This window comes from Vanacampus margaritifer, chromosome 13 (genome assembly GCF_051991255.1).
Source record: "Vanacampus margaritifer isolate UIUO_Vmar chromosome 13, RoL_Vmar_1.0, whole genome shotgun sequence".
In the NCBI taxonomy this organism is placed as follows: Eukaryota; Metazoa; Chordata; class Actinopteri; order Syngnathiformes; family Syngnathidae; genus Vanacampus; species Vanacampus margaritifer.
The window spans coordinates 16,756,540-16,768,549 of record NC_135444.1 but is presented as its reverse complement, the minus strand read 5'-3'; the positions used below and the strand labels follow the sequence as shown (position 1 = coordinate 16,768,549).

The window sequence follows — 12,010 nt, the reverse complement described above, 5'->3', positions numbered from 1 at the left end:
GAAAGTAGGCGGGATTTAACGACTGACAAGTTGGTTGTCGTCCGAGTGTAAACACTGGCGTCATGTGATCGCTGGCAACAAGCAACACTGAACACTTGTCTGTCCTAGTTTTGACAGTTTAACTACAATCGAAAATGACAAGTTTACTCACAATTTAATTAAACGCTATAATTTACCTAATTATAAAAATATAATATAATTTAAATAATTGACTTTTATTTATTTATTTACGTATTTATTTGTACTTTTTTATTTATTTATTCTGGACATATTTTCCTTCCTGACCTCCTGTGTTCCCTTTGATTCCTTTGTTGGAACAAAATTACAGCCTACCTTCCTGCCTTCCATTCGGACCTCTTTTCATCCTTCTCTTCGATTTATTGCTTGCATTTTTACCTTCCAGACCTGCTTCAACTAATTATTCCCTCCCTCAGACTCACTTTACACTCATGCATCCTTAACGCTCTATGGATTTCCATAAACCCAATTTTGTGCATTTCTTCCCTCCTTCTAGATGTGACTATCTAGGTTAGTAATATGAAAACATAACAGGTTGGGCCAGTAAAGCAGAAGTGGAAATACAGCTGTCATGGGATGATGCAGCCTCTAAGTACTCAGAATGACCAAGAGCCAACAACGATCTACATCTGCCAGGGAAAAAAAATCAGGTAGATTCATGGTTTTGCTTTATATTTATAAGAACATTTTAATTTGTGAATTATTTCAAAATATTGTGTGTGATACACTACTCATAAAGTGATGAAATTATATGTTGTTTTTTTTGGTGGTGAATTTCAGGGTGAACCTAAAATGCACTAGAACCTTTGCCAAGAGTTAACTTGTGAATGCACATGTCCAAAAACATAACTGCAATTGTTTCTAGGCACAACAATGAATGACTCAGACACTCCCTATGACTACGACTATGAAGATGAAGTATGCGAAAAAGGCCAAGTGGTCCAATTCGGCTCCATTGTGGTTCCCGTTTTCTTCTCGGTGGTGATCACGCTGAGCCTCGTCGGAAACCTCCTGGTCCTGGTCGTCCTGGCTTTGTACGAGAACCTCAAGTCTCTAACCAACATTCTCATTCTCAATCTAGCCGTGTCGGACCTGGTCTTCACCAGCGGTCTCCCCTTCTGGGCCATGTATCACATGTGGGGCTGGCTGTTCCACGAGGCCCTTTGCAAAATCGTCACTTTTGTCTTCTTCATCGGGTTTTACAGCAGCGTCCTCTTCTTGACCGTCATGACCGTCTACAGGTATCTGACCGTGGTCCGCCCGCTGTCTGACCTGAGACCAAAAACTGTAACCTCGGGGGTGCTGGTCTCCGTCCTGTTGTGGGTCGTCGGTGTCGGGGCGGCCGTCCCCTCGCTGCTCTTCAGTACCGTCGTCTCCATCCCCCACAAGGACAAACACTCCCTGGGCTGTGAATACAAAGACAACCTTTGGGCAACGGTTGGCGTTTCCCAACAGAACATTTTCTTCTTGGTGGCCTCTGCGGTGATGGCTTTCTGCTATTGCAAAATACTTGGCAGGATCACGAGAACCAGATCGCATACAAAGAGTCGTGCGGTGAAACTCGTCTTATGCATCGTGGCTGCTTTCTTCCTGGGTTGGGTGCCGTACAATGTGGTGATCTTTCTGAGACTTTTATCCAACAAGTTGGTTCCGCCTTTTGAAGACTGCAACGTAAGTATCCGACTGGATTATGCGTTCTACGTGTGCCGACTCATCGCCTTCTCCCACTGCTGCCTCAACCCGGTCTTCTACGCACTGGTGGGTGCGAGGTTCAGGGGTCACCTGAAGACAATGTTCTATAAAACGTTCAGAGGATCAAGCCCTGTTGAGACACAACAGGGAAGTAAGCACAACTTTCTTTCACAGGGATCAATGTATTAGATGGCCTAAGGTTAATGGTTAGTATCATCATGGGTTCAAATCCAGGTCCTGGCTGAAAGTAAAAACCCAGCCACAGATGCTTCTTCAGACATTTCTCAATCTTGCCCGTTCTTACGTCCTTGCAATCTCTCACGACTCACGGCCCAGTACTGTTCCATTGAAAGTAATACATAAAGCAGAGGCACGGAATAAAAAAATACAGTTATATTTAATGTGCTGTCACCTAGTGGCCGAAAGTGGAATGCCATCCCCCCAAAATAAGAAAACTAAAAATAATAATAATAAACGAATCAGTTCATGAATTGATTCCATTTCGTACATTCCTTCGAAATTGTTCAAATCAAAAGTTCGCCAACGACACACTACTCGAGCCTATACAGACGTCAATTTTGATTGTATATTTGTATAAAAATGAACCAGTTACAGTAGATTAACGACTACTGTACTTTATATTTCAACCTGCGTTACGTGGAAAAATGCAATCACTAATGGTATGAAGACACTTAGCTTTACATTTTTTGATCTACTTTATATAATACAATCTCAGTTGTCTTAATTTTGTGTGTGGACGTTCTAATCTTAAATTGTTTATGAACAGGGTGGATGGGGGGGGGGGGGGTCTGTTATTACTGTTCACAAAAAACAGTGTGAAAGATACATACGTTCAGTGACTATATCACTTGTTTTTGTTCCTGTGTAAACTTACTGCCAAATTATTTGATTTGACTGTACTTACCAAATATACTGTGTCGGAATACATTTTATTGTCTGAATGATTTTTCCTTACAATTGTACATTTGTAAATTAATAACAGGCTATATCCACTGACATAAAAAAGCAGAACCTTCATTGTGTACAAGGAGAGGAAATTCAGTTGGTTGCCGTCACATTCACGCAATTAGCACAATCCTGCATTGAAGACGAACAAAGTAAATTAAATAAAGGACTTCTGCAAAAAATGCAAACAAAACAAAACAACCCTCTTTCACATGAAGAACTGGTCTTCCTGATGCCAGTACAGATGGTACAACGTTTTGACACTATATTTTTTATTGATTTTTTTTAGCAGCGCATCAAACTGCCATTGACTCGTCATGCTGAAAAAAAAACAAAAAACACTTCCACGTTTATCGCGTAAAAAACAACTCATGACATCAACATGCTGTGTCTTCAGTTATTGCTTATATCGTTATGGTTTGGGAGAGAAGGAATAAATTAAATGGGGGCGCATGCTCGGACAGTATTAATTTCCCTTAGACTCTTCTTCATGCATCTTTAACACCTTCCTTCTTTTTCTTAGTTGTACTTTTGCGCATTTCTTAACCCCTCCTTCTATAGGTCTATGAATTACTGCTGTCATCAGAATACATATGTTGTAGCCTCGAAGTACTCCTTCGAATGATCAAGAGTGAGCAGTAAACATCAGTCATAACTTCAGGTAGACTTATGGTTTGCGTCACATTGAAAATATATATCATTTTTTATTATTATTATTTTAAAATATAATGTGTAAATACACTACTCATAAAGTTAGTGATTTGTTTTTTTTTTAAGATTAATTCAGGGTGAATCAAAAATGCAATAAAACCTTTACAGTGATCTTAATTTCACTTCTAAATTTTGCATTTGAATGCAAAATATTTCAGCAGTGTTTCTTTCCTTTTTTTTTTTTTTAATAAACATGCTGTTCTCTAACATGGAGCTGAACGGCAAACTCCTAACGTATCAAAATATTCTTTATTCAATATATTCAAGGGTGTCAAAAAGTAATAAAAGTGAAATCAAACAAAAAAGAGGGACATTTAAAAGCACAAACCACAAAAAGAAAAATATTTTTTGGGGTCAACATCAATCAATTAACCTCAATTAATTACTCATTTGTTTTGCATAGTCTTTCTTTCTCTCAAGTCTTAAAGGCACACGTTAGATGTAAAAGCTGTACAGTGTTGGTGTATGTATCATTTTCTAGACCACAAGTGCAAAAAAGAAATATTCTTACAGTATATCCTATATTCACACACAAATATAAAACAAATTTCAAGGTATTATAGGATACAAAATATTATGAACAAAAAATATAAAATGTATTCTTAATAAAAGCCAGCTACTTGATTAAAGGTCCAACATTTTCAGTGCAAACCCGTCTTTGTACACTAGAGGAAGGAAAAAAGGAATTGAGACTTGAAAAAGAAACGTTTCAATTATGTGAGGCTGGATGCACATGAATAAATGTGGATTTTCACACCAAAGCAAAAGAGGAGCACACGGACGCTTCCTGATGAGTCCCCAAAAGTTACACGTTGTAAGCGAGATTGCTCGACGTTGATGCCGTGAAATCAAAAGTAAGAGCGGACCGCAGTTTGAGTTCAACAAATAAGCGCTTAATGGACAATCGGATCATTCCATGTGAACTCAAAAAATGTCCCTCTTGAGATTTTCTTCAAATTTTGAGGTGTGGTTGGAAATGAAGGAAAACACCAGAGCAGTTCAGTTTTGTTGAAACTGATAACAACTAGTAGAAATGGTCAGGCGGAAATCTATGTCCAAATTTGGTCAATTTAACACTTTTCCACAAATCTAAACTATTTATTAGTTCCCATTTGTTTTCCCTCAAATTGCTTACAGATCTTTAACAATACAACGGGTAAATCCCTCACCGGCGTTGACGTTTATATTCATCGATCTCAACCTGACCATTTACTGCCGCCGACGTATATATTTGTCAAGTACGTTTTTCAATAGCAATGAAGAATTTAAACAAAATCTGAGAGATGAAAGTAAAATTCATTACATGGAGGGACCCGGTCAGGTCCTGGTGGAAAAGTCCATGTGTGTTGTCAGCATCCATTCTTCTCTACTTCGTCCTCGGCCACCACGGGCAGAACGAGGTGGGAGATGCGACTCCACAGTCCGCTGAACTTATTTGTGTCCATCTCGTTAAAGGCCATTTGGTTGCTTGCGCCCACCAGCCGGTCCTTCAGATAATCCTGAACCGCCTCCTCGACAACCCCGAGTTCCCTGCTGACGACCTCTTCCTGAGGCAGGAGCACGGTAAACAACAGGAAGACCTCCTTGTAGGCGGCGTTTTCGTGGTCGCAGTAGCGATAAAAAAGCAGCGTGGAGCCGGGCGGCAGCTCCTCCAAGCGGTGGATGACGGCCGCCGTTTGGTTCCCGTCAAAGGCCGCCTGCAGCTGCCGGTCGACGTCCAGCTTCACTCCATCGCTCTCCAGGCCGGCTTTGCCGGCTCCGTCGATCTGGAGCACGGAAGCCTCCAGTGCCGAAGAGTAGGCGGACGCCAGGCCCTCGGACAGGCAGGACAGCGTCTTTTCGGCGCCGCGCCCGGACGTCAGGATCAGACTGACGGGCTCTGTGGGCTCGGTGCTTTTCAGGTGCTTCTCCAAGTGGATCTTGCTCCTTTTCCACAGTTCGGGTCTTTGACTGTGGAAGCGAGCCTCCAATTGTGACAAGAGATCCGCGAAGGGCTCGAGCCTCACAGACCTGGATGGACGCCGTGCTCCTTCTGCAGACTTCCGGTAGAGGGAGATCAACTTGTCCTTGTAGAGCAGCAGCACAGCCGAGCTGAGCAGCAGCAGGATCACAAGCGACCAGCGGAAATAATGACGAGATCCTGAAAGACAAAAGGACCACACGCATGCATGTTTAGGTAAGCCCTACATGAATTCATGCCAGTGAAATAACTTGATCTTTACCTTGTGATGATCCTCTAGCGCATCTCCTGGCAACCCCTTGTGTCTTATTCATTTCTGAGAAAGGAAAATAAAACTGAAATAGCAGCATTGTTTCCCAATTTAAACAACCAGGTGGATTCTCTTGAGAGTCCAATCACCTTTTTTCTTGTGGGGGACCGGTTCCTTCTGGGTTGGTATGTTATTGGCTCTGTGTCGCACACTTGGGACGCTGTGATGGTTGACTCTGTAGGTATCTACACATGGAGGAGATTTTGAGTGCAGTTCCTGAAATTAAGCAACTTCATTTTACTCTCAAGAACATTTAGTAACTTTAACCATACCGACGCCTTTGGCTTTAGCCTCCATCTTCTTCTTGTACTCGGCCATGCTGGTGGTTTTGTGTATACTCTCTGATGGTCTTGTTGGTGCGCTGGGTTGCTTGAATGTGGCAGTTTCTTTAGTTGATGATGCCTTGACTGAAGAAACACAACAAAACTGTCATACCATTCAAATCTATGCAGTTGAATACAGAGAGAAAAGGGTTGTACCTTCGTTGGGTTGCGTAAAGTGTTTGTCTGTATTTTCACTCGGACGGCAGCGCTCGCCAAGAACAACAAACGGGGACAAATTCACATCTCCTAAGGATCCTATTTTAGATGAAAAGAAACAGATAAATGGTCGTACGTGGCACATCAACCACTCAAAAACAATAAAATAGGTCCCACAATGTCCAAGTCAAAAACATTTTTGCAAAAAATATGAGTGTGTAAACAAATTAAGGTGCAAATTTATTTGTCTCTTCGCCCATAACTAAATTTGAAAACAACCATAAAAGCATAATCACAAAAACTCTACATGTGTCAATTTGAAGCACTTACCAAGTGCTACCTTTGGCTGATACGGACTGCCCACCAAATCTTCCTCAATATCCATTCCTTGGTCTTCATCTTCTTCTAGTGTTGGTGACTCCTGCAGCTCCATTTTCTTTTTATCACCACTGCCAAATGACGATTCCTCTTCCTCCAGCCGACTCTTCTTGCTCGGGGATGCTGGAAGACGAGTTTTGGACAATTGAAACACTTTTCTTTCGGCGCGAATGCTATGACACCAAGTTTAATTGTCGTTGAAGCCAAGAAAATACAGTCGCCTCACCTTCATCTTCTGAGCCAGTCTCCACATTTCTGGATCCATTCATATTTGGGACAGAAGAAGAAGACGACGACGACGCCGCCTGCTTTTGTATTCCCCTTTTAGACCTCTTTATTGGAGCCCTTGGGGTAGCTTCATAAATTACAGCTATACAGGGAATGATAATTTTAATTTAGCGAGAATGATTGGATTTAGTGTCTTCAACAACAATTAAATCATGCCAGTGGACGTGGAGCCGCTCAACAAAACTCCTCAAAATCAGAATACAGTAAAATGAGCTAGCCTAGCATCGAATGCTAATCTCATTTCACTGTCTCAGTCTGTTACACTTACTTCTTCCCGTTGACTGCCGTCGCGTCGACCTCCTCGGAGCTCGTGGGACCGTATCTTCAGGAACTTCCGTATCCATTTACGGTTTTAATTTGACCGAAAAAAATATATAAAACACGGATTAAATAACGATATCAAACATCGTGCTCGGATGAGCCAGGAATTACGGGGTAAGGAATTACGCGAGAAGACAACGGAAGAGAAACCTTCCACAAGGTGTAATCCTCCCTCTCGCAACACGGTCCCCGTAGAACAGTTCCACTTGAAAAAAATAAAGACCTGTCAGCGAGAGAAACGCCGAAACAAGACTACGTTGTTGGTCGTATGTCACGGTGATGTGATTGGGGGTGAGTTTCTAAATTTATCTGCCTTTGTTACTTTGTTATTTATGTAGTCATGTGCTCGATTCAGGGTTTCCACGACAAGGCGGCTTGCTTGTCATTGCAGATCTGCTGTTAGCATAGATTTGCTAATGTGCTAACTGGTTTAGTTTCATTTTGTCGCATTTTCTGATCGTACTTGTGTCGGTGAAATAATTCAGTCGGACTATTTTTTTTCTTTTTTGCATAGATTTTACATATGGGTTTGCTAGCTTTAATACATTATCGATCTATATCATCTTGAGGGTGCACGTAACACGTTTGGACAAATCGTCTTGGACTCTGGACACTTTGAATAGCAGTTGTCCCCAGGTGGATCAACGTACAAGTTGGTGCCGTCATAACATGACACAGGTTTGTCCAATTTTATGCTACAAAGGACCACTTATTGGGCTTGTTTGAGTGAAGCTCCCAACCAGTCATGGAAGACCCACCAGACCCGGCTGTCAATTTCCATCAAGAAGCAGCAGCAGGTAATGCAATGCAATGCACTACAGATGTTAAACCTTTAATGGAAACGTACCAGGTATACTGGTGTTTAATCGTGTACCTAATGTGTCATGTTGTCAGGTATCAAGGCAGAGGACGATCAGTCTAATGAATCATTGCAACATTGTTCAGGTAAAATGGTTGAGGTTTTATTGTCACCAATTAACTTGCAACTATATTTTTAAAAAAAATGCCATTTGAATCTCTGATGTGTAAAAAACAATACTGTAAATCAGCAGTCCCCAACTTTTTTTTTTGCGACCAGTTTCACATGAAGCATTGTTGTGACGGACCCTCATAGAAACAAAAGATTCATAATACAACTCCATTTTGCTAAATATAGTTTTCCTAATTAGTGGGAACCCAGTGCCCCCCCCCCCCACGAGCTGGTCCCAATTTATGGTAATTGACCGGTTTTGTCATATGGCCTCACCTTGTTTGTGCTGCAGATGGTGATCAGCCCAAGGAGAGGACCATCACTCTGACTGATGAGTCAACGCAAGGCCAGTTGTTGGATGAGGCGGATGTGGAGAACAGCGCCAACTATTCGCTTGAGCTCAATGGAAATACTGATGAGTCTGACTATGATTGCTCATTGGCACAGAGAGACGAGGAGCCGACAAGGAAAGAAGAATTGTTAGCTGGTGAGTATTTCCTGCTTTAAATGATAAGTAACTTGTTTAATATGCTCTCAGATGACCTCAACTTCTAAGCGGTCTAATGTAGTTTGAAGATACATGTGCTAGATGTTGGCAGCATGGACTTCAGAAGTGAACAGGCAGGAGTTTAGCAGATGGGGAACAATTCTTTAGAAAAGAGGCCTTAAGGTGTTTATTGACACTCTCAGTAGATGTTTCTGTCAAACTAAATAAAGAACAATATTGGCCAATTGTGTATTTAAAAACAACTACACGACTGCCTTAGGAAAGTCCACTAGCTTAATGCTAACAAAGAATGCAAAACTACATAGACGGGCTAATGGATAGTATCAATTGCGCTGATATAACCTGTTAAAGAAATTGATATTTTCAAGAATATATTATATATCCTCTGAAAATCATCTAATAATACTGCAGTTTTAACGAGTGATTTTAGTTACAAGTTTGATCATGGAATAAATTAAACACCTAAGCCAGGGCACCGCTGTACTTACATTTTTTCTCCGCTGTAGCTGGTGAGGACCAACCAGGGGACGAGGAGGCACCGGAAGACACGACGCCAGCAACAGAGCACAACGCAAACCCCGATCATGTAGACGGCCCCATAGGAAGTCTCCAGGAAGACCCTCTGGTCCTTAACGACACAAACTGTGATGATCAAAAAGGTGCGAACAGCACATTTGATATTTCTCTCACGTTTTATATATGTACATATCCACCAACGTAATCATTTTGAACAGAATCCAGCATTTGGAATCCTGTGGAAGAAGAGGTCACACAGGTGCCGCGGAAAGCCTCAACAGAGGAGCATATGGATGGCGATCTGCGGGCTAAAGTTGAGACCATCGGCCCGACTTCTCAGGAAACAGCCAATTTAGAAGTTACTGGAATATCTGGAGGTAACTCAAAGTCATTCATCCATTTTCTGTTCTGTTTATCCTGATTAGGGTCACATGCAAACTAGAGTCGATTCAAGCTGATTTCGACTAAGGCCCCACATAGATGGAGATTTTTTTCTTTTCTTGTTACAACCTTAAAGGTCAAGTCAAGCCAACATTTTCTTTACAATATGTTCTTTGCGCTCCCAATAATCTAAACATGGTATTCTAATTAATATTGTCTTTCTTTATCAAAATTAACACTTTTTTAAATCCATTTCTGGGAGCAGCCATTTTGTCACTTGCTGTTGACTAAATATGAGTTTTGTTTGTTTTTTACACACTGTTATTCATGATGGGATTTTACAGTAATCTGCCAATTAATCAGTTACCAGAATTTTATTCTTCCGAATATTAGAATTTACCAAAACAAAACAAAAAAATCCATATCGGTTCGGTCCTATATTTTATCACAAAAAGAAAAATATACATCCATGATAAATAGTGTTTTAAAAAAAACTCTTACTCCTTACAGCAAGCAAATACCTGATGGGCATCGGCATAGTGTTAGTACTTGTCGCCATCGTCGTGCAGCACTTCCTTCGGCCCGAGCCTCCGCCTCAGAGCGCCACGCCTCCGATCGACATCTTCCTCAGGCAATTGGACAGCATCAAGTCTCGCTTCCCTCGCCAGCGGCCCGAACTGTGGAGCCGAAGCCGGATCCACCTGAAGAGGCACCTCCTGACGCAACGGCCCAGCGAGCCGGTCAGTGTGATGCTGACGGCGGGGGTGGCGGGCCGCCGGACGCTGCAATGCCTGGCCCGCGACCTGGCCTCCGCCTTCTCCTCCGCCCTGAACGCCTCCGTGCTGCACATAGACGGCGCCAGCAAAGCCGGAGCGGACAGCGACCAGGTGAAGCTGGACATCGATGACCAGCTGCAGGGGGCCTTCAAAGGGGACAAACCCGTGGCGGTGATTCACCGCTTTGAGCAGCTGCCCCCGGGCTCCACCCTCATTTTTTACCGCTACTGCGACCACGAGAATGCGGCGTACAAGAAGACGTTCCTCATCTTCACCGTGTTGCTGGAGGGAGAGGATGAGATCCCCGCCGGGACTTCTTTGAGCGCCGTGGAGGAAATGGTAAACGACCACCTCCAGGGGAAGTTCCTCTCACACGGCCGGCCCCTGGCCTTTGACAGGATGGACCTGGACAAGTACGGCGGACTGTGGAGCCGCATTTCACACCTCATCCTTCCTGTTGTTGCTGAAGCATGGACAGAGCATGAAAGCTGCTCGTGAACATTCGGATTATTTTTGACTGCATCTTTGAGGTTGGTGGCGGAATTTTTGACAGGTTTGCTGATAAGGTAGTGACATTTTATGGACAGTGATTAAAGTCCAGTTGAGCGCAGCTCCGCCAAGGCTGACCAATTGGGGAAATGAAGGAAAACATTTGTTTTAATCCAATGGTTTTAATTTTCAAACATTTAAAAAAATCTTCATGAAATCAATTAAATATCTTTTTGACATACTGCTCAGAAAAATAACTTCTACGGTCACAATAATGCAAAATATGACTGATTCCGGTGTAGTGGTTGGCTTGATTTTGTTGAGCATGAAAAGAAGTTTCAAGAAGCTCAACAGATTAAAAAAAAAATATTTTCCTCTGCTAAAGGTATAATATAGAAGTCTTGTATAGTCCAAAATACACATTTTAATATTCTGATTGAATTAAGTAGCAGCTCTGTGCAGGATCACTACAGGGAAAAAAAAATTGTTTTACCAATCTTTTAGGTTATTTATATACAGTATATATTTTTTTTAATCATGTTTTGTTCTCTGATCAATGCTTGAAACGTAGCAAACACAACACTATGTCTCTTTAATGCAATTTTCAACCCTCCTGTGGCACCACACTATGGTGTGCCTTAACCGAACTTCCGATGTCATAATCCAGGAAGACAGTATTGTACTGCTTTTAAGTGTACATGTGCCTTCAATAAAGTTGACAATTCTGAGGAGGCTTGTACGTTTCGTTGCAGTGTATGCCAGTGCCATATAGAGGGCAGCATTAGGCAGAGACCGGGTTGGGCAAATTTGTGTTTTTAATAACAGACAGACGGGGCAGGTTACGATACATTACGATATGATGGGGGGTACCATTTGTATGTTGTATACTGGTAGTTAAAATAATAATTCATGCGGGTAATAACTCATGCACATTATTTTTGAAGTAATTTAACCATTATGTAATAAATTATATATATTTCTAAATTTTATGTAATTTTTCTTTTTTTAAATTTGAGTATTTTATTTTAGCATTTAAAATAAACCAATTATTTCATGAGCTGAATGATTTAAAAAATATTTTATCCAATTTTTGAAATAAATACTAAAATAATGCAACACGTAGTTTCCTTTAGTAATAAAATTATGCTCATAATATTTCACTTATAATAGCTACATTTAATAAACCATTCAAAATTTAAGTCATTTATTAAAATAGTTTTTTTAATCCAGTGTTCACAATTGTCGAT

At 41.5% G+C, this 12,010-nt stretch overlaps 3 protein-coding genes across 6 annotated transcripts; 2 read left to right on the top strand and 1 right to left on the bottom strand.

The window, feature by feature from the left end:
• The first annotated feature begins 76 nt into the window (after window positions 1-76).
• On the top strand, window positions 77-2,468 carry LOC144062664 (chemokine XC receptor 1-like). Its single transcript, XM_077584266.1, has 2 exons — window positions 77-668; window positions 884-2,468. Exons 1-2 carry the CDS (start codon window positions 620-622, stop codon window positions 1,897-1,899), a joined length of 1,065 nt encoding a protein of 354 aa, XP_077440392.1. The 5' UTR covers window positions 77-619; the 3' UTR covers window positions 1,900-2,468.
• Window positions 2,469-3,617: 1,149 nt separating this feature from the next.
• Window positions 3,618-8,533, bottom strand: LOC144062762 (uncharacterized). Of its 4 annotated transcripts, none has more exons than XM_077584454.1 (8): window positions 8,370-8,533; window positions 6,741-6,884; window positions 6,467-6,637; window positions 6,137-6,235; window positions 5,925-6,064; window positions 5,747-5,843; window positions 5,610-5,663; window positions 3,618-5,527 (listed from the first exon to the last, which is right to left on the bottom strand). In XM_077584454.1, the coding sequence occupies exons 2-8, from the start codon at window positions 6,781-6,783 to the stop codon at window positions 4,737-4,739; spliced, it is 1,395 nt and encodes a 464-aa protein (XP_077440580.1). In that variant the 5' UTR covers window positions 6,784-6,884; window positions 8,370-8,533; the 3' UTR covers window positions 3,618-4,736. The 4 variants fall into 4 exon arrangements, with proteins under 4 accessions (XP_077440580.1, XP_077440577.1, XP_077440578.1 ...); XM_077584451.1 differs by lacking the exon at window positions 8,370-8,533 and adding an exon at window positions 7,071-7,218; XM_077584452.1 differs by lacking the exon at window positions 8,370-8,533 and adding an exon at window positions 7,071-7,218 and having other exon boundaries at window positions 5,747-5,842; window positions 5,930-6,064.
• Window positions 7,208-11,491, top strand: LOC144062763 (torsin-1A-interacting protein 2-like). The gene is made up of 7 exons (XM_077584455.1): window positions 7,208-7,414; window positions 7,827-7,920; window positions 8,018-8,068; window positions 8,386-8,580; window positions 9,108-9,260; window positions 9,336-9,494; window positions 10,009-11,491. Exons 2-7 carry the CDS (start codon window positions 7,869-7,871, stop codon window positions 10,770-10,772), a joined length of 1,374 nt encoding a protein of 457 aa, XP_077440581.1. The 5' UTR covers window positions 7,208-7,414; window positions 7,827-7,868; the 3' UTR covers window positions 10,773-11,491.
• The last annotated feature ends 519 nt before the right edge of the window (window positions 11,492-12,010 follow it).